This window comes from Sinohyriopsis cumingii, chromosome 11, assembly GCF_028554795.1.
Source record: "Sinohyriopsis cumingii isolate HCF-2022 chromosome 11, ASM2855479v2, whole genome shotgun sequence".
NCBI classification, from domain to species: Eukaryota; Metazoa; Mollusca; class Bivalvia; order Unionida; family Unionidae; genus Sinohyriopsis; species Sinohyriopsis cumingii.
Genome location: NC_142971.1, coordinates 39265597 through 39288277, shown reverse-complemented (window position 1 = coordinate 39288277; position 22681 = coordinate 39265597). Strand labels below are relative to the sequence as shown.

The window sequence follows — 22681 nt, the reverse complement described above, 5'->3', positions numbered from 1 at the left end:
CATAATGGATGTCTGAGCAGCACCATTTACACTTCAGACCAACTAGACATTGGGATGAATATGTGTGATGTTTCACTGCAATCCTCTAAGTAGTTTAGAAAGGGTAATGATAACAAACATGTGCTAACCAACAGACAGACAACGGGCAACAGATCAACCCACAGGCTCTTCTGACCTAGGTCAGCAGAATTAAATATTTTGTCAATCTGTCTTTATGTCAATCTGGTAATAATTGGGATCTTTCGTTAGGGCATAAGAAACAGTAACTGACAATGCAAGCAGAATAAGTGATACAATGTATCCCTTTTTTAATCTTCTGTCAAAATTTGAAAATGAAAATCCATATTCTTGTCTTCTTTATCTCAGGTTCTAAAGCTTTTATTATTGTTTTTGTTCACACCTGCCAGAGAAATTCCATAGCCAGTCTATATTTACACCATACGGTCAATAACTCGTTATGTCCGTCCTTAAATTTTGAAATGGAACTGCATATTTATGCTTTGTCATTACAAGAATGAACATCTGAAAGGAAGAATCTCCAAACACACACCCAGCACATACTTGTTCTTTTCAAGCAAGTCAGCATACAGCTGAGCTCCATGTATGAAACACCAGTATTACTATCATAAGTGTCCATGTTGAGTATTAAAATTGATAAATAAAACAAAACAGCATACAGATCTGTTGACATATTATATAACGGTGGTATGACAATGCAAGACATTGACCCTGATATGTATTAGGGGTTGGGGTGGGGATCAACATCTGGTCACAATCAGTGCTGTCAGTGCTGTGAATCTCGAAGCCAACAGCGTCAACAGGAAAACTTGAGGTCAAATTTTTAGGAATATGTCACATACTGGCAGCCATAATAACACTTGCACAACTTACTGATTTCTTTATTCATACTACATGTATATCTAATCTGACATATTTTTCTTTATCGAGTAAATCCAGGCACAATCTAGTGGCTGCATAGTTTAACTTCTGTTGATGGCAACATCAGTTCTTTGAAGAATGATGACAACTGAAAAATGCAAAAGCTGGCTGAACCAGCAGTACAATTTATTTAATGAAATTAATGTCTAATCACATTTAGCCATACACTGTTTTGTTAAAGCAATTTAACTGGTAGTTTAGCCAAATTCAGCATTCATTGGTTACCACTGCTCTTCAACCCACTGAATTTTGTGGTTCACAACAACAACATTGCAAAGGAGCAAAATGGGTCATTTCTACATTTCATGGCAATAAAGAGGGCATAATTCATGAAACTTTGCCACAAATCCTTATTTTTTTAAAATAAGACTTGCAGATTAAATATTTTTAAGCAGAATTATCAATTTTAGCAGGATTTTCAAAATCGTGCATCCTAGATGCAACCTGTAGCTATGGATGCAGTTGTGATCCATCAAATTCACTGAAAAAGTACATGAAAAGAAATGATTCACACTGATTATTGTTATATTCCTTTTCTAATTCTTCACTCTTACAATTTTTTTTCCACTGAAATGTTCTTTTGTAGATAAGATGTATTACTAAATATTGATACAATCATACCCTCATATTACTGATTTTATCTTTTGACTGTGTAATACCCGACATTAAAGATTTTATCTTCTGTGTAATATCCCATATTAAAGATTTTATCTTTTGACTGTGTCACAACTTTCATAACTATTTTATCTTTTGACTGTGTCACATCATTTCATAACAGATTTTATCTTTTGACTGTGTCACACCTTTTATAAATATTTCATCTTTTGACTGCATCATTTTGTTTCATAACAGATTTTATCTTTTGACTGTCACACTCTTTAATAAAAGATTTGATCTTTTGACTGTGTCACACACCTTTTCATAAAACTTCAAAATATTGTAAATGTATTGCAATTACAATGTTGTAAATGAATGAGACATGTTCAGATGCATAGCTAGAGCACACGTTTATCCCACCATGATCATCTTGTGTCTCCCCACTCAGTGCCATCCAGATGGAATCAGACATTTACACCTGCCAGCTTATGTAATGCAATCATTCATGTAGTAATATTTATGTCTTCTGGGTCCAGAATCAAACTGATATTCTATGTTAATATCAAGGAATCTGAAAATATAGGTAACATATAAAATAATACATCATCTATTAGTGACTTGTCATCAATGACATCATTCTTAAAAGGTCTTCATATACAATTATGAGACTACATGTATTTTCTTAACAGTATCAACTTATCTGATAGTCATATTCTAAGATGTCATTCAATCACACCATGTAAGTTAGCAGATAATAGTGACAAAAAATATTTTGTTCTGAAATTTCAATGTATCACTAAAATTAGCATGTCCAATGCATTATATTATACCTCACTGTATAAGTCAACCAAGTCTTAATAAATGTTCTACAGATATGTATGGCATGGAGCGTAATGGATAAAGAGCACCGTATTTGCCAGCCTATGAGTCGACACGGAGTGTACATTGAATGAGCAAATTTGGCACATTTTCCAACCTTCATCCATATGTAAGTTGATGCTGAGGATAAGAAGAGGCCAGGTTAATACCTCAGCTTCATCTTTTTCACTTTGTTCCTCACAGCATCAGGAATTTTATCCTATCTGTAACTCAGTAACCTTTTCCTGTCTGGATCAATAAATGTAACGAAACGTACCTAATTTGTGTAGAGCTAAACAATAATAACTTCTGGTTTCATAAATATTAAAAGTATCACTGTATGCTATTTCAGACTCCCAGTAATGGGAAACTGCATCATTGATGCTAACATGCTTTTTCTACATTTTTGTTTGGGGGAGGGAAGAGATACAGCAAGAGATGCATATTTATTAGCGAGAGATGCATATTTATTCCCTCGCAATTTTCTTCTTGCACTCACGATCAAAAGAAAATATAGCCCAATAGATATGTGTGAGAGAGAGAGAGATTCCAGATCTTTGTACTTTGTGGGTTTTTTCTTCACCTTATTGCCCCTGTTTAGCTGAAGCTTTTGTCAAAGAGAGAAAAAAATTAATAAATACTAAATATGAACTATGAAAATACATACCAAACTCCTTCAGGGTTTGAATATTCACAATACTTATAACCACAGAGACTCATTTTACTAGGTTAAATCCCAAGAATGACCATTCTGCATGATGTCTAATTTTCTTTTTAAGTATAACAACCTCTCATTCCCAACAAATAAGATTATTTTTTTCGATTGCATGTACTTAGGCAGCAATTGTTTTTGATCTTAACTCATGCTGTATGTTATCTTAAATTACTGTCAGTCCTATTGGCAAGTTCAAAAGATGTAATTAGTTGAGAAATTTGAATGTGTAACACCTGGCATTTCCTTTCATTATATGGTTCCGTATTTATAATACCGATGACACCCATGGCTAGCCTCATTGCCCTGTTGGTAGCCTCACAAATCTGTTCTGGTCTGCCAAATCCTGACCTCAAACAGGTGTTAACTTGGGAAAACCAGACTACAGCATATTTAATTAGCATACACATACCACTACAAAGCCACATGATTTGTCAACAACGAAAGTGATAACTATAACCAGAAGGAACTGCTTACCTAGTGGTATTAATTGATAATGGAATATGGTGCTGCACTTTTGTACACGAGTATGATCACAGTCATCAAGTAAGTGAACAATAAAAAATTACTGTACAATCGTAAATACATCTCTCTCTCTCTTTTCTCATAATGGGGCATAATTTTTATCTGAACATGAGTTGCAGTAAGATAATTGTGATGCAATATCTGTCTCTGTCATGGTCATTCATCTTCTAACTTTTCAATTCTAATGCACACATATCAAATTTAAACAGCATACATTACAAACAATGTATATTACTAATGCATGCTGCTTTAGCATAATTACATCTATCTATGTTAATTTTTAATACTGACGATCATGTAATTGTTTCAAATCCTCAATGTGGAGTCCTATCTTTTTTCATACACAATCTTTTCCCCAAAATGAAATATGTTTTTACAAATTTTTGGGGGTACATTTGAAGAATTTTTTCTATTAAAAAATTATGTGACATACGATAAACTGATTTGGATGACATAATCCATATATAAGTCAATTTGGAGTATAGGAAGAAGCTAAGATTTTCTGGTCAAAAAGTATCGTCTTAGAGGCTGGCAAATATGGTACAGATTATTTGTACTTTGTTCAAAGACAGTGCATGACAGTTACCTGTAGTCGCAAGGCCAATGGAAGTGTGACACAGCAGTCAGAAAATTTGTCAACAATAAGATATATATCACAAATGTACCTTTAATTCAGTCTCTAGGTTTGTCTATAAACTTTACATTTGTTTTTCTAAACAGTTATGACTGTACGATATGTTGCCTAGTATCTGATCATATAAGAAAAATGATCATAGTATGCTACAATTCCTATATTCTTTGCATATATATATATATATATATATATATATATATATATATATATATATATATATATATACCACTCCCTCAATAACTCGCGCCCTGATAACTCACAAACCCGCTTATAACGCGGTGTCAGGCGTGGATCCCATTTTTTAAAACCGAAAATACCACAAAAATGTATCACTATTTGTTGATTATGAAGAAAATCGTGATCAAAATTGGTAACGGAAACTTTGATCTATCGCTCGTTTTATCATTGAAAACGGTAGATAGGACCTGGAAATTTTAATCAACACTATGAAATATCAAATTTAAAAATAGCTCATACAATTTTTTACATTTTCTTTCCAAACGACATTCCTAGTACACCGCAATTAACGATACATAAGGAAATTTCGATCAATGAAAATGTCACTTACGCCAAGTGGAGGCAGTACTTTAATAAATAAATACAAATTAAATAATTTTTAATCAATGAAAATTTGTATTCTAGTTCCATCTTTTAGTTCCTTTTAATTGTAATCATCATAAATGCAATGTGTCCTCTTGTAATTAAACGTAAAATGCATCAATCTACTGTAACAGCTATGTCCGCGAGCATTTCTCTGAGAACTTAATTAAGTGCCGACCATGTTTTGATAACTGACTTGTAGAAGTATTTGTTGTATTGCTGTACTGAATTAAAAGCTGGCCCCCTTTGTATTATCAGGTTAATTATGTCTTTTGAATTAAAGAAAAGAGGTGGAATAAAAGAAAGGTTTAAAGGCACAAAAATTGGACTAACTTAAAATCTAGCGGCCTCGGTTGTATGTCGGATGAACTCACTTCATTTGATCAGTCGAGCACTATAATAAACGTTATTGTGTATGTAAAAGAAACTACCTTAAATTAACCAACTCTTTCATAACAGTGATCAAAGATAATAAGGGAGCCAAGCGAAATGAATACTTTGTAAAATATAGAGTTTGATTTCACCGATAAGGACCATTTGTGAGCAAGAGAGTTTCAGAGAATTCTTGAACTGGTATTTAGAGATATCCTCAGGGATGATAAGAAATTTCATTATTACTTCCAATGAAATCATGACATTAACACTGTTCTAATTGAACAATAAAAAATTGAGCTTCGACATAGACGTGTCACGAATCAAATGTTGCATGTTTTTGAAAAAAAAAAGGAATCTTGTTTGGTGGTGTATCAACAGTTAGTCTAGTTCCCAAATTATGGACTACTGATTTGGCAAGATACTATTAAACACTACTACGGGAACCAGACTCATCAAGAAAACAAAAAGCAGTGACGTAATACACAAATTTTTCACGTACACATGATGGTTGTTCAAACCAGTTGGAACGATATTTCATATGTTGGATATTTTGAAGAAAAAAATGTGATTTAAACAGAATAACGAACAACTTCATTAGATAAAGCGCATTATTAAAAATTATTATCGACGTGATTGTAAAATAAGGATTCAGTCATTAAACAGCCCAGTTCCCTAATGCCGCTCCCCCCATGGTTTTCTCGATGTCAAAGCAATTTTTTTTCAATTTTTGGAGGTCCATCGGTAACTCACGCCTCGCTTATAGTGCGGTCTATGTTAGTGGACCCCATTGTGCGTGAGTTATCGAGGGAGAAGTGTATATTGTATTTACCTGTGTGATGCCCACCCGAATGCAAACAGTTTGAACCCAAATCTGCTATTCCACAATGCAGTAGATCTGTGAATCTTGAGTTAGACTTTGTTTCAATATAATTTCAACCAATCAAAAATAATGTTACTTTTGAAATGTAATTTCTGTCTGGTTGATAGTGGAAACTCTGGCTTAGAATTATATGATTTTCTGGCCAGCAGATCAGAGTCTGTGCTGTGGGCTTTAAGTCATTTCAAGAACAAAAACCCAAAAGCACAGCACTTAAAACCTGATCTGCTGGCACATTTTGCATGGCAAATCAAAGTTTATATGTTCTGCATATTAAAAAATATAATCCACCCAGCAAACATGGTTATGTAAACACAAAAATATTAGTAACACGTCAGACACTGTTGCTCAATCATGTCAAAAAAGTTATTTCCAAATAATGAATAAATATCATATGTACCTTGGTTTCTCTTTATTTGGGGTCAGAGAGAATGTTCCTGTGATTGTAGTATCTTGTTTCACTTTCTCAGGTGCATCTAGGTAAAACTGGCATTGGGCCCAATGGGTGTCCCTAGTAAACAGAAGAAGGAATACAGTAAAGATTTAATGCAGAATTCAACCTTAGTAAGGGACATAGCTCCTAATCACGGAATCATATTAAAAGCAATGATCATGTTAAGCATGGGAACCATTCAATGCACATGGTATCATTCAACCAGACTACTCACATTACTCCCTGAAATCTCCACCAAAAACAGGACCTTGTAAAAAAAAGAAAAAGTTTTTCTTGTAATGCCTGAATGAGGCTTTCTCTAAATTGGGAAAGGTAATTTGATTGGCTGATAACTACTCTGCACCAGTCACTAAATACGTGACTCTGCTATCTGGTGATTTGCTGTCTAATTTTAGATATTATCCCTACGCTGAACAACTCTGAGGTCACACCTGTAAGTTAAGAGCAACAAATTAGTTCCCAACACATGGCCCCATTAATTTGTTAATTTTCATGGCTTAATGAAGTCAGTCTAATACATCTCTTGGAAATAACTGTAAACAATTTTTTCAAACAAAGGTGTGATGTGTTTTTCCAATACATAAAATTGCCGATGCTTACTGGAGCACTTCCACTGTCAAATCTTCATTTTCGGAGGTGCGTAGTTTTGCACAACGTAAAGCTCTTCAATTTCGGAGGTAAGTAAATCTTGCTTGTAGCTCTCAATCCCATAGTGCCTAAATAGAGTGATTGGTTATCAAAATAAACTGGAACTGTGAAGTTTGGCTGATGACCTAATACATCAGTGTGTTGATGAAATGATGTCATGTTCCAGATAAACATGTCATGGTCAATTTTGATGTCTGTTTGGAACACAATTCCTGCATTGACATATGTCTAAAAAGTGATGTCATTTAAGATCACAACAGTATTTTGGCAGAAAGTATGTCTACATAAATTCTGAGATAGTATGAATATATTTATTGTTTTGCTTTTTCTAAGTTTTACAAGACACCTGGATTATGGAGATCTCATGCACCCAACTGACAGTCTAGTTGATAGAGACAAAAATATACTGGATATTATACCAGATTTTTAAATACAAAGGTATTTTAAAAGCAAGGCTCTGTCTCAATATGGAATGTTAAATAAATTAAAAAGCAATCAACAAAATCAAATGGGTTCGAACCGAGTTAACATGCTCTATCAGGTATCTCTAAATACAGGATACCTGCTGATTCCTATATATATTATGCAGTTTGATCATGTGAGAAAGCCAAATGGAATATATCTCCTGTACCTTTTGCAAGAAGTTACTCTTTTAGGTTCGACAACTGTAGCCATTTAAAGTACCTATTATGACTCTTTCAGTTGTGACTGCAACATGATGATGACGTACCTAAGTCTGACTCATGCCAGTCCTTTTTCCATACTGAGTGTTACCATGTCCAAATATTTTGCTAACGTTACGAAGAGACTCTTTTTAGTCCATTGAAAGTTTTAATCAGTTTGCTGTTTGAAGCCTCTCTTCAGCACATTAATATTCCACAGTTGTTATATTAAAATATGGCCATGCAGTTCCTCTATTTGGTATCACAAAAAATGAACCAAAATGCTGTCTCTTTGCAAACCACTAACAAATATCAGATATGCTGTCTCTTTGCAGTCCAAAATTAATTTTAATTATATAACATTTACTTGCTATTATTTTCCAGGCACCAGTCCCCAATCTAAGGAGATTATTCAATTCTCAAATTAGTAATTTGGAGGTCGACAAAAACATTATCCAAGCACTGGGTATCTGACACCACTCACCTGTCACTGGGTAATGTTCCAACTGACATTAACTAATTGTCGGTCAATAGGCAGTGCACACCAGCCAACAGACACTAAACATCTGGCAACATACTAGATCTCCAAGTATGGTGTGTGTGGTACCAATTATTGTTTATGGTCCCTGATCACCAACCAATGAGTCCTAGGCTTTAAGCATAGAGTAAGGGATGCTATTCAATTTCTTAGAATTTTGAGGACCAGACTAGGGGAAGGGATTGAGTTGTTACCCCTCCCTTCTTGATCTTCATTTGATCACTCAATTAGGATAAATTCTTAGACTTTGTACCAGTTGACATTAGACAGTGACATTTATAGGATACTGTGAATTTCATAAATGTAGACTTAAATTAGATTCTTTATTAGTAAGACTTGTGGAATGAACATAATATGGGTGTCACAGAATTGTATATATCCTTTTATTTATTAAATACATGTACTCGGGTTTCGTTTTTTGTGTACAACGATACCCAAGGGTGATATATTTATATTGCACAATATTTCAAAATAGTGAGTTTGGTTCATCCCATGCCGCACGTGCGAAGTGCTTTCAATGGGAAAAGCCGAATGCTTCCAGTGCACAGACAATGTATGGTGACATTGTCTGTGTATAAATGCCTCACCATAAGATTAAATCTTCACATCATGGGATGTCTTGTCAGTGAGCCGTCTACTTTAAGGACTTGCAGATCTTCATAGAGCTGACCAGAGTGATCACAAAATGACCAGAGTGATCGGAGTGGTCTGACTGATCCAAGTGACCAGAGCGATCCGAGTTATCGGAGTTGACATGGTGCCAGCTGCAGATTGGCCAGTGTGACTGTTAGCCGAGTGTGTAGCTCCATCCATGTAATCTTTTAGCTATGGGCTGATTTTTGGGGTTTGTAAAACCTAGTGTGTTTTGGGGACTGTAAAGATAATTTGTATATCTGTCCATTTTATTTACATAATTTCACTATTTGTGTGAAATCCCACCTTGTTACAATGGGATGTTATGAATTTGATCATTCCAGGCTACTATTTTTTGAACCGGTATGTGAGCTATAACAAAATTTCTGAATTATTCATAAAAATGTATTTAAAATACCAAACATTACAGATTTTTTTTAAACATGAATTTAGACAAATCATAAGTTGTCAGTTTATTTGTTTTGTTGTTGTGGGGTTTAACACCATTTTTCAGCAAACGATAGGCTATGCATGGCGGCCAGTATTAATGGTGGAGGAAGAACCCAGGAAAATGCCAGTAAGAACCACCGACCCACGAGAAGCTACTAGCAAGCTTTCTCGATCCCACATTAGCCAAATCCTAGACGCGAACCCACGCAGACAGAGGTGTCAATTTGTTTGTGACATACTTGATTATATAATATAATTATATTTTATGCTGGTTTTGTCTTTTCATCCTATCTATCCATCCATCCAGTATGGCTTGTTCATTTTTACAAAGGACAACTCCACCTCAGGAGAGGTCACCCCATAAAGATGGATATCACTTGTAAAACACTTATACGAGGGACAAAGAGAAATGAACTCTTTGCAGCCAGCCCAAAAAAAGGCTGTGCTGGAGGGGGGGGGGGGGGCATTGACTTAGAGCCGAGTCAACATATAATCAAGCATGCATTGTATAGGATGTACTTTTTTTATTCACTCACTCTGTATATGGAGATGTTGTTAGACTTATACTGTCTGGAAAGTCCACTGTGAACCATGTGATGAAGCCATGAATCTCAGAGTGACCAAAACAGCGAAATGTAAAATCACTCTGAAAGTAAATATTTTAAAATTTCAGGTTAAAATGATGTAATTTAAAATGTGCCATAAGACCCAAATCTCAACTTTACAGAGAAGATACCACATCAAGAATGAGAATGACATAATCCATTCAGTAAATACATTTAATATAATAATAATAATAATGGGAGCTGGAGTAAGTAAATTATCTATGATTTCTAATTAAATATTTTACATCACTGTCTCTACGCATTTCATGTATAGAAATATTACACTTAAAAGGAAAGTCATTGCAGTTTCATCCTGCTATATTGCAAAGCATACATAAACAAGCTGAAATGGTTTATGGCAAGGAAATGAAACTTGCAAAGAACATGAGTGGTTCTTTCATACATTTATGCTATCTACCCATGTAAAGATCAGATAAATAAAACTGTGCAGGATTTGTGAGATTTAAAAAAAAGACACCAGAGTGTTTGTCTAATGTTACCATTATTCTTCCCCTTTTTGAAGTCTGTCTGCAGTTGGTTGATAAAGGCACATCAACACAAGCAGGGTTATACAATGTCTAAACAATGGTAGCAAAATGTCTTGCTCACAGATACCCAACAGCATTTTACACGGACTCTGTGTGTGTGTGTGTGTGTGTGTGTGTGTGTGTGTGTGTGTGTGTGTGTGTGTGTGTGTGTGTGTGTGTGTGTGTGTGTGTGTGTGTGTGTGTGTGTGTGTGACTGCCAATTAAAAGTAAAATTCTAGCAATATAACAATGAAGGAATGAGTAAATAATTTAGAAAGATAAACCCACCCAAATAAACGTAAACATGAAGAACAAGACGATAAAATACTTTTTTAGGTCACATATATATAAATAATAAAAAACAAATGCAAAACACGTAAAAACCTTTAAAAGTATGTTTTATAAATGACATCCTCTCAAAACATAAAAGATTTTCTCAGGAAGTAATAAACACCCACCCTATGAAATAATCCTGTATGTAGCACCAGTTTTATTAACCTTGACCTTGTAAACTTACAAGCAACATTTTAATTGCCTGCCTGATAAACAAAGCATTTGTGAATTGTGCTGAAAGAAGACAATGTAGAAAACCAACTATCTTTGTTTGAATAATTCTGACCATGACCTTCAACCATCTAATCCAACAACTTTAGTGTACTTATTTTCCATGTCAGAAAACCCTCTTTAAAGTTTGGTGTCATATGTGATGTGTAACTAGAGTCCTTATTCTGAGGACTTTGTAAACTACCTGACCCCAAAATCAATGTGCCATAAGACCCAATTTTTTTCCCCCATGTGCAAGCCATCAAAAATGTTTGGTCAAAGTAAACGGTCTCGAACCAAATTTATTTTGCATAAACTATCATGTTCTTATCTGACTAATCATGAACTTTACCATACAAATTCTGACTCCAAATTAATAGGTGTCTTCCTTACCATTTATAAAATTCTTTGAAAAAACAGTCCAGAATTAAAGTCGTTTTTTTTAATACAAAGACTAACGACCTCAACCTTTTGATCCCAAAAGCAACAGGTGTATTTCTTACCCATATGCATGCCATTGCAAAAAGTAGGGTACTATGAAAAAGTGAAATGATGAATTAAAATGTAACATTTACACAAGTGTAAAAATTAGGTTACTTGACCTACTTTCCAATCAGGGTGGTTCAGGATGATGCAAGGAACAATCAGACCAATTTCCATGAAGAGGTATGCCATAAGCTAGATAGCAGAAAAAGAAACACTTAGCACTGGAATTAACATGACTGCAGAGGATGCTGGAAATGCTGATGACACTGGGTATAGCATTAAAACATCTATAATCAGTAATTTGAAAAACGTCATAATCAATATGAAATGTTTTAGGATTTGTCATTACTTTAAGATTTCAGGGAGATGTAAACGAACTGTGATTAATAATGACCATTATCAGACTGCTATGTGTCACGCATTCAGAAAATGGTGTGTAAGTGACCTCTACTTTCATTTAAGCAATGGTTTAGTGACCTCTACTTTCATTTAAGCAATGGTTTACATTTAAATCTTATTTATAATGTAAACTCACCTTCACTTTCTGTAGATCCGAAATGGGAACATGTTTGAGATCAAGTCTTTTAACCACATGTGCATGTGCTTGAACACTTTCTGGAGGCATGCAGTTGACATGAACATGACCTGGGAAGCAAAAATTCAGAGGGAGAATTTTTTTTATCAAGTGTTGAGTAAGGAGTCTTCATGTTACAAAATAGTGGAATACCAATGCTAAGAATATTATAAAAACATCAGCAACTATACCATTCTAGAAAAAAAAATCAGCACATTAGAGATCTTCTGTGCTGTAACTCCTTGCTAGATGTAAAGGTCACAGAGAAAGAATTTCCGCTGAAAATATGTACCAAAGACAAAAAGACAATAATGCTACAGCATGCAATATATACTTGTTTTTAAGTGGAGTCAAATTGCAGACAACAATGATCCAGCTCTGCCATAGCATAATGCACCTGCAGATCAGGGTCTATGTTCTTTGTTTTTTCTGATTACTCCTACCAAACTGAACAACATTATGCGATGGCAGATATGGGTCAGTGCAGTTAGTCTTGTCTTATAAGCGATTTTACACGGTACTTGTGAAACTCTTGGTCAAAAGGGGATTCCAACTGAGATAATGGGTGTCTCCCATCCCACCTATTACTCTTTAAAATCTGCATACTGAAAATAATTTTTTTAAACCTGAAGAGAAATGTTTCTGTTTTCTTTCACACCTTATTTCCAATGTAGTGTATTTACAGTAAAGGTTCCTTATTATCATGTACACAGATAGCACCAATCTTAAAAGGTTCTGGAAGGCAGTCAGCAACCTGAATTTATCCACATGTAGGAAACACCTTACAACTTTTTGGTGGACTCGGTAGAGTTTTACAAACATTATCACAGTACAATGCATGTGTGCCATTTCATACTGAGGCAAAAGAGACAGAATAATATTCATGAAATTTAAACAATAATTTGCAATACATAAGGATTAAGTATTATTTACAATAGGTTGCAGAGAAAAAGAATAATGTAAAATAATATTAAGTATATCAAACAGTTAATAATCCAGTAAGAAGGATTTTTTTCCTGAAAATTACAAGGCAGGTTCTTGTGGTTTTAAAAAAAAAATTCAAAAAGTTGGAAAAATCATTTTGTGAAAGTTAATGAAATATGTTACAAAGTCATTCAAAAACAAGAACTTTTTATTCTAAAGCACCAAATCCCACAATTATTTACAACTTTTGACAAACAATAAACAAATATATGCTTACTAAAGCATTAATCAATCATATTAATTTGTTTTGCACAAAAAATACTGGTTATCAGAATTGGGAAAGAGACAGTAGTTTTTGAGTATATTGTAATTCAGGCTATCAACATAAAGGTTATTCATTACAATCTGAAATACTTAATCGTCATGCAACAGGTCAGTGCAATAATTAATGAAGATATCTTAAACAGTTAGCATCAAGCTCATCATATTATATTATATTATTATACTTGCTACAACTGTATGGTCTTAAACTAACACACAGAAAGAAGCAAAACAGAAAGAAGCAAAACCAATAACGTTTGTAAAACTTAACAAATAACTGAATTCTCTAAGTCATAAAATGAAAATTTCAGAGGAACTTGCATTTTTCTGAATTAAATCCAAAATAATCCTTAATAAATTCAACACAAGTAAAAAGAATCAAATATTCCAAATGAATTCCAGATTCTCAAATGTGCTGATATTCCAACAGTCTTGATGCATCACAATGGCATTGTCCAGAGGTCCTTTGAATAAATTCACTTTATACACAACAAAACACAGATCCTGTTAAGTTTTTATTTATAATTATACTGTTTGCCTAGGAGGACTGTCTGCTGCTACTTTTGAAACTGTTTTGGTTCATTCTGTCAGTGAGTGATTCAGTTGCTACTGAATGGCACAACATGGTTGTACAGAGGTCACAGATGGTCTGTGAAACTCCCTGACAGAATGTTATGGATAACCCTTGAGTAAAGTTTCTTCAGCGGAAACTGAAGGAGCCCAGCGAAGACTGGGCTGTCCAACGAAGGTTGGGGATGACAGTGGCAACTGTGTGGACTTCACTCAATGGTTAAGTTTGAATACATCATATAGTGCTGACATTAGATTCTTGGGTGAATAAACAGAATGGAATGAAGTGAATGCCCAAAGAAAACATGTGCAGCAGATGTTGTCCCCCAAGAATGTAATAGTGGGGAAGCCTTCCCTCATTGCTCGAAATTCATCAAACAAGCACACCCTCCCACTCACCTCTCGGTGGGTGCCCAAAAAAAAAAAAAGAAAAGAAAAAGAATATTTTCCTTCTGTGATGCCGATAGGACTGACTCTATATTCTTGATATGGTGGAGATGGGAAAGGGCCAAGCATGAAACCTTTGGCACATTCCTTTGCCAATAACTGATCCACAATATACAGTTGTTTAGAAGCAGAAAGCAAATTTTTGCACCCTTGTGTAGGCAAGCATGTTTTTTGTACCATAGTGTCAAAACCGTGTTTCAGACCGGAAGACAAAAAAATTGAACGAAGTTATAATCTGGATGATTAAGGAGTTCATGCTGCAATCTGTTAACATCAATGGGGATGTAAGCATGTGGCGGGAAAGTAAGTCAGATTTGTTGCATCTTATCTGGCATTGATTTGCGAGGGGTTATTGATATTGCATGTACCAGTGCTGTAAAAACTTTGTAATAGATTGTTTGGGCATGCAGCTGCCCCACGTGTTTTGGCCCTGCACTGATTGCAGGTATTTAAGATCTGGCAAGTAGTACGGTGGCAACCGCATATGGAGTTAAAATTGTTCTTTTCCATCCATCATCTGTTTAGGGTGTCTGTACTTGTCAATATCTGTTTTTATTCTGTTGGCTATGTTCACTATGGGCACAGCAGTGCACATTTTTTGTGGGCAAAAGTTGGTTGGGTGAGCAACAGAATTGCATATGTTACATGAAGTTGTTTTTCAGCCTCCAATCAATAGCTGAAGAGTCGCCTGATCCCTCATAGCCCAGTTTACTTTTGAGTTTGTAGTCATGCAGGGCAATAGCAGCTTGACTGGAGTAGACATTATGATAGTCATGGAAAATGTCCCCATAGGCATTGGCAATTTTTATAATGTCGGCCTCGTACATGTCCAATTCATGTCGTCTGTTGGGATAAACTGAACAAATGATTCGTTTAACTTTTCCGAAAGCCGTTATGAACTCACTTAGGTTGAGACACTTAAGTAATTGGGGATCATTCTTCACAGCCTTGTCATCCTGATTTGATAGATCAAATTCAAAGTGTGGTAGCAAAAGAGTAGCAAGATTGACACAGTTACCCACGAGAATCTGCTTCTGCTGGCTTTCAGATACCACGTTGATTGCTTGTAGTATTTCCTGCGAAACTCCATGGGACTGCATCAGCTGATCGAGCGACGTCGGAGGCTGGGCTACTGGCAATGATGAGAGATGTGTAGAGCTGCCTAAGAATAACTCCAGAGAAGACACCTGTTGTCATGCCATGATATTAGTAATGGAATTATTTAGGTCAGCGATAGAATGCTGAATGGAGTGGATTGAGGTCATTATGTTGGCTGAAGACAACGTGTTTTCAGTAATGGTGGCCATGTTGGAAGTAGCCCCTACTTCCAGAATACTACACTGTATTGCTGTTTTCACTTCAATGAATCCCTCTGCCGAACTATCATGAACAATGGTCGCACTACAGCAACTTTGACGTGGAGGTTGCTGTGGAATGCGGGATGCTGCTTCTTCTTCCGAATGACATATGTTGGGTTGCGAGTGAGGTGGGCTGTTCCTCTCTTGTCTTGGTAAACGATCAGCAGGCCGTGAACTCGTGGAAGGTGCATTATCCATGTATAGCTGTCTCAAGGTGTGCTTTGGGAGAACAGAACCTTAATGCCTATGGATTCTAGTTTCCGCTTTAAATAAAGAGTAGTCCAGTTGAACGGATTGTCCAAGTCATATGGGACTGACCTCTGTCTTGAGCGTGATGCCATTGTTTGTAAACAAAGTAAACTCCCAGAGGGTCCAATGAATGGCAATTAAATGCCTGATGAAATCCTGGAATAGGAAGATGAAGATAAACGGGGAATTATAGATCCGGTAAGAAAAGTATGTGTTGTGAAAGTTAGTAAAAGATGCAAACACAAGGAAAATTTGAAAACAGTTTTTTGACCAAATATGCGTGCTGTCACTATCAGCTCCAAACTAGAATCAGCAGAAACAAAGGACACTGCACGTGACAGCTGGGACTGTTTTGATTGGCTGGCAAGTGATGTCTTAATCCATCTCATGCATATTAATGCAGACTATTTGTAAGAATGGTACTAAGTGGATCACCTATTGCTGTGTATAAACTATGTTTAAGTAAGCACTTAAGTGACAAAATAGTCCCAGAATAATAAATTTTAGTCTAGAGTCAAAGAGCACTTTTTAATTGAAATGAATAATACAAACAAATGACTTTCCCATTAATTTATACTGAAACACAACATTAAACACATCTGCTGACTGACATTGAAACAAAAACAAAGGAAATCAGAATGAATTAACTGATCAACATTATGTCTCCTTATATACACACTACAGTTGTATTAAAACTCTTAAGTTGCAATACTTCCTTGTTACGTTTATCGCAATACTCAACATCATAACAGAACCCACCTCACTGACCCAGCCAATGGGTAAGTACTCCTAACTTGTCAAAGATTCATTATTACAATTAATTGCAAACATTGTTAACACCTACTAGTAACTCATATGCAATCATCAGAAATGCACCAAAATAGAAAACACAATGTAAAAATAACATACTAAAATAAAAAAATTCTCCAATTTACTGCACAATTAAAATAACGGGGGAAAAAACACAACATTCCCCATCATTTACACAGAATCTTTTTTCTTTTACTTAACATGTTTTTTTATTTCAATGCAAGTCTAAAAAAGATGGTAGCTGCATGGTGCAATCTAGGATTGGTTTCTTTATGCAAGAGTTATTGGTTTATGATCCATGCTTTTAACTTCATACAGTACAGGAAGTTATCTTCCAAGGCAGTAATGGTTTTGATGTTGTTGTTGTAGGGTTTAAAACCATTTTTCAGCACAAGATAGGCTATACATGGCGGCCAGTATTAGTGGTGGAGGAAGAAAGCGAGAAAACTCCAAAGAACCACTGACCCATGAGAAGCTACTGGCAAGCTTTCTCACATACCCACATTGGCCGAATCCGAGACTCGAACCCACACAGACAGAGGTGAGATGGCAGTGATCCACAATGGAGAGTGCTTTAGACCACTCAGCCACTCGGGGCCCCTAGTAATGGTTTGAAAGTAACAGCATAGATGGACAGCTAAAAGTTATATTAGTACTTACTAGCAATACATTTCTGAGCATATGGCTTCATGCTCTCCATGGAAACTTTGTACACTGATTTTATTTCTGTCCAGAAGTCCAGCCTATGAGCAAACAAATACAATTTAATATTAATTTCACCCTAACTGAAGCACAAATGATAAAGTTGATTATCAATGATCTATCACATAAAAAAAGTCTTAAAAATATTTTAAAAACATTTTATGTTCAACACAATTGAGAAGAGAAATTAAAGAAATATATATTTATTTGCAGATTTTCTTTTGCTATCATATGATGACTGCCTGCCATACAAATACAAGAGTACCTTAATTAAGAGGTCAAAGTGTGCTTGAAATTGATCACCTGGGTTATATGTAGAAATTGTTCACGTAATTTTGGTTGAAAGTATTCAAGGCCTGGATGGCTTATAAACTCAATTACATTCAGTAGATTTTTTAAAATAAAAACTTTGCAAGTCTTTTTTTCCCCCATCACTTCTGAAATGGCAGCCATAATGGCAGATTGATATTATTAGGGAATGTCAAAAGACCTTCTTCCTTAGTTGCAACTTGCTGAATTCTGGTAAAATTTGGTAATGTAATTTCCCAGTATTTTTTAGAACATTTATTTTTAACTGATGGAAACCATACTTTCTGTTTGAACATTAACACACCACACAATCTGAAAGTTTCTGATGGAATAATACACTCAAATGATATTTTAAAGAATAAGACAAGCAATATTTTTAGCAATTTTTAAATTATGCTAGAGTAACCACAGTAATTATTTCTAGCTGATTGACATCATATATTAAACTTGAAATGTTGCCAGGATGCTCTATGTCCAGTACCTTGAAATCTGTCATGTGGTTTTGTTTAGAGGTCATGTAAAGGTCATTATATCCTCATTAAGGACAGCTTTACCACATCTGACAACAGATCAACATCCTTTGTACAAACATTACTGGTCCTTTTGGACATACTTTGTATTCCTTTAAAGGTTGTTTACGGACTGGTGTCCTTTGTACAGGCATCTTAGAAAGCAAGTTTCACTTCACCATTTCATGCCAATTACCTGTTCTCATAGTCCTCGTCACAGAATGGTGCCAAATACAAGTTAGCAACCGATGGCAGCATTAGTCCATCCTGCAAAAAAAATATAATAAAAACAGTGCTGCTGCTGCTCATCATCGTGATCATCATCATCGTTACATACTATATATAGAATAAGTCACATAGCTCATCATCATTGTTACATACTATATATAGAATAAGTCACATAGCTCATCATCATCGTTACATACTATATATAGAATAAGTCACATAGTTCATCATCATCGTTACATACTATATATAGAATAAGTCACATAGCTCATCATCATCGTTACATACTATATATAGTACAAGTCACATAGCTCATCATCATCGTTACATACTATATATAGTACAAGTCACATAGCTCATCATCATTACATACTATATATAGTACAAGTCACATAGCTCATCATCATCGTTACATACTATATATAGTACAAGTCACATAGCTCATCATCATCATTACATACTATATATAGTACAAGTCACATAGCTCATCACCATTGTTACATACTATATATAGTACAAGTCACATAGCTCATCATCATCGTTACATACTATATATAGTACAAGTCACATAGCTCATCATCATCGTTACATACTATGGTACAAGTCACATAGCTCATGTATGTGGTCTAAGTAACTTTTTGTAGCTACTAGTGTCATTTTGGAGAATACGATTACACATACCTTTAAATGGCGTTTAAACACTTTATTTTGCAACTCAATAAATTGGAGGCAATTATGTAACTTCATTTATATCTTCTGTATGTTATGTCACATCTTTTATTTCAATTCATACATAATACCTATATTTCCCATACAAGTATGTACTTTTATACCTGTAAAAGACCAGAAAGACTGTTGTCAATTCAGATTTAATTTAGTTAAATTTTACATCATGATAAATTATCATTTTGAAGAAATGTCATATGTATGTGCTACAAATAAAACTCTTATGTTACTCCTCTATCCCATTCATAGTTGAACATCCATACTGGGGATAATTGAAGATGCAAGCAACTTCTTGTTCACGCAATCTTACACTTGATTCACCCTATGCTAATAATACTTCAATTCAATATCAACTTCCTTGACCCAGTGTAATGCTAAACTGCTATTGTAAAAGTCCAAAGCTATCAATAATGTTTGCCTGGAAATTTTTATGCCAATTAATATGTAGATGACTCAAAAATCATGATTGAATAAACCTTGTTATAACTATATTATCATTAAACTTTAAAAATAAAATTATTTTTAAAAACTTGTATCAGTAAATTTGCTTACATGACCCATGTGACTTGTACTATAGTACAATTGACATATTTATGAACATTAGGAACAATTCTTTAATCAGACTCTAAATTTCTACCAAACAAAGACAAAAATCAAAATGTCCCTGAAGATAATCACAAATTTTCTTATTGTGTATATTTTGTAAAATCTCTCAGAAATGTAGAAAACAAATATCCCTGCAGACTGTTCCAGAAGACTCATGTTGTCATCATTATCATCTCTTTATAGCAGGGTAACTTTAATTACTTGGATACTATTCTTCCTCTTTAAGCAATAATGTTCTTGAAATGTGAACAATATTCACAGTACAATTCCTTGCCCTACTGATATGCAATAAATATTCACAGTACAATTCCTTGCCCTACTGATATGCAATAAATATTCACAGTACAATTCCTTGCCCATCTGATATGCCAACAATATTCACAGTATAATTCCTTGCCCTATTGATATGCAATAAATATTGTCAGTACAATTCCTTGCCCTACTGATATGCAATAAATATTCACAGTACAATTCCTTGCCCTACTGATATACAATAAATATTCACAGTACAATTTCTTGCCCTACTGATATGCCAACAATATTCACAGTATAATTCCTTGCCCTACTGATATGCAATAAATATTCACAGTACAATTCCTTGCCCTACTGATATGCCAACAATATTCACAGTACAATTCCTTGCCCTACTGATATGCAATAAATATTCACAGTACAATTTCTTGCCCTACTGATATGCCAACAATATTCACAGTATAATTCCTTGCCCTACTGATATGCAATAAATATTCACAGTACAATTCCTTGCCCTACTGATATGCAATAAATATTCACAGTACAATTCCTTGCCCTACTGATATGCAATAAATATTCACAGTACAATTTCGTGCCCTAATGAGAAGAATATTGATTGCAAATGTTATTGGGCTGAAATTCCAATACCACCTATGATGCACATGTTAAAGAGAACAAAACTGCAGATGACAGAGAAATGTTGACTTGCTGTAGACTGCTTTTAAAGTGAACCCAGGGCAATAACATACATGTGATTCTACACACTGCAGGACATAAATACCATTTTAAAGGCCATCTACCACATATACCATGGTGTAGTTGAAATCCACTGTTTCTGAAAATTAAGAGTTTTCAAAATTGTTTGGAAAAACGAAGCATTTTTATGAGTTCTATCCACACATTACAGAAACCTGTAAGAACCAGTCTAATGGGAATCGGAACTTATCCACCAATGGAATGACCTGTGTAATGAAGCATGCTGAACTGTTCCACCAATGGAATGATCTGTGCAATAATGCATGCCAAACTCTTCCACCAATTAAATGATCTGCGCAATGATGCATGCTGAACTGTTCCACCAATGGAATCTGTGCAATGATGCATAACGAACTGTTTGACCAATGGAATGATCTGTGCAATAATGCATTTTGAACTGTTTGACCAATGGAATGATCTGTGCAATGATGCATGCTGAACTGTTCCACCAATGGATTGATCTGTGCATTGATGCATACCAAATAGTCTGTTTATGACTGACATATTTAAAACAAAATAATCTGCAAACTGAGTATCTTGTTCTTGCAGTTTGGAGAGTTTAAAGTCAATGGCGGGATATTTTTTTAATAAAAGGATTAAAGGTGGTCCAAAATGTGAATCAGAGGTGTTTTCAAGATGTTTTAAGAGGAATATTTAAGGACAGTTATTCTTCTTTTTGTCTATTCTTGTCAAAATGCAGAAATATATGCTTTCTCCAGTTTTAAATAAAATCTCTCTGCCATATTTTAGTGCTGATACAGATTGGGTATTCTCCATTCTTAAAAAAATATCGAGTGATTCAATGGGAAAAAGGGGCCGGAAACCTTCTGAGAGACTGTCATGTGTAAACTCTTAATAATCGCACTGAATGTCATCTGTAGTCACTAGGCAGTGAATATGTGAAGAACACTAAAAATGCTTGTGAATTGTATACCTCTTCTATTTTTGTTTAACCAACAATACCCAGAACTCATTAATTCCTTAATTTTTGTAACATTTGCCATCTGATTTGGATTCATGTTCAAAGCTTGCTAATTTAATACAAGATGAATACATTATTATGGCAAAAAATATACTTGTTTTTATTTCAGTCCCCCCACGCACACACATTTGTAAAATTTATCTAAATAAAAAATCCTACTGATTTTGAAGCCAGCCTTCAATTCAAAATTTAAAATCTACTGATGTCATGGTTCTGTCACATATATACAATATGGTGTTTTCAAGTGAGAACATAAGAGATCATGCTTAATCTTGGTTGTTTAAGAACATTTGAAAATAAGATCACTCCAAAACAGCCATACACTTAGAAATGGAACACTTCTATCTATCAAAACACCAACTATTAATACATTTACTGCATGAGAGTTTTCTGGCGGCATCTTTAAAAAGACTTTCTGCTGCTTAGTGACCAAGATTAATTAAAATATATAAATCACTACTTTGCCAAATTTTTTATCCAAGCAGCAGACACATAAAACTTTACTGCCCAAACCTATTAGTCAAGCTTCTGTCTGATTCAGAGATAAGATCCCCCACAAACATGACTGACTGGATAGAATGGAAATTTTATATGCCATGGTGTCATAAACATTGAATGAAAACACATGTTCCATAGATAAAGCCAACAGTGAATATTCTGTCTTAGTATGCCAGGGATAGAAATTCACACAATAAAAC

At 34.8% G+C, this 22681-nt stretch overlaps 1 protein-coding gene across 4 annotated transcripts in view; it reads right to left on the bottom strand.

Annotated features, from left to right (window-relative positions):
* Positions 1-279: 279 nt before the first annotated feature.
* LOC149787959 (protein arginine N-methyltransferase 6-like) overlaps positions 280-22681 on the bottom strand; it is a 137463-nt gene continuing 115061 nt past the window's right edge. For all 4 annotated transcript variants that reach the window (XM_089974231.1, XM_089974229.1, XM_089974227.1 and 1 more), the window contains 6 exons: positions 18633-18703; positions 17577-17659; positions 12199-12308; positions 10039-10148; positions 6518-6628; positions 280-2107 (listed from right to left, as the gene is read on the bottom strand). In XM_089974231.1, coding sequence (XP_089830357.1) covers positions 2023-2107; positions 6518-6628; positions 10039-10148; positions 12199-12308; positions 17577-17659; positions 18633-18703 — 570 coding nt within the window. In that variant the 3' untranslated portion in view covers positions 280-2022. The remainder of the gene's footprint in view (positions 2108-6517; positions 6629-10038; positions 10149-12198; positions 12309-17576; positions 17660-18632; positions 18704-22681) is intronic.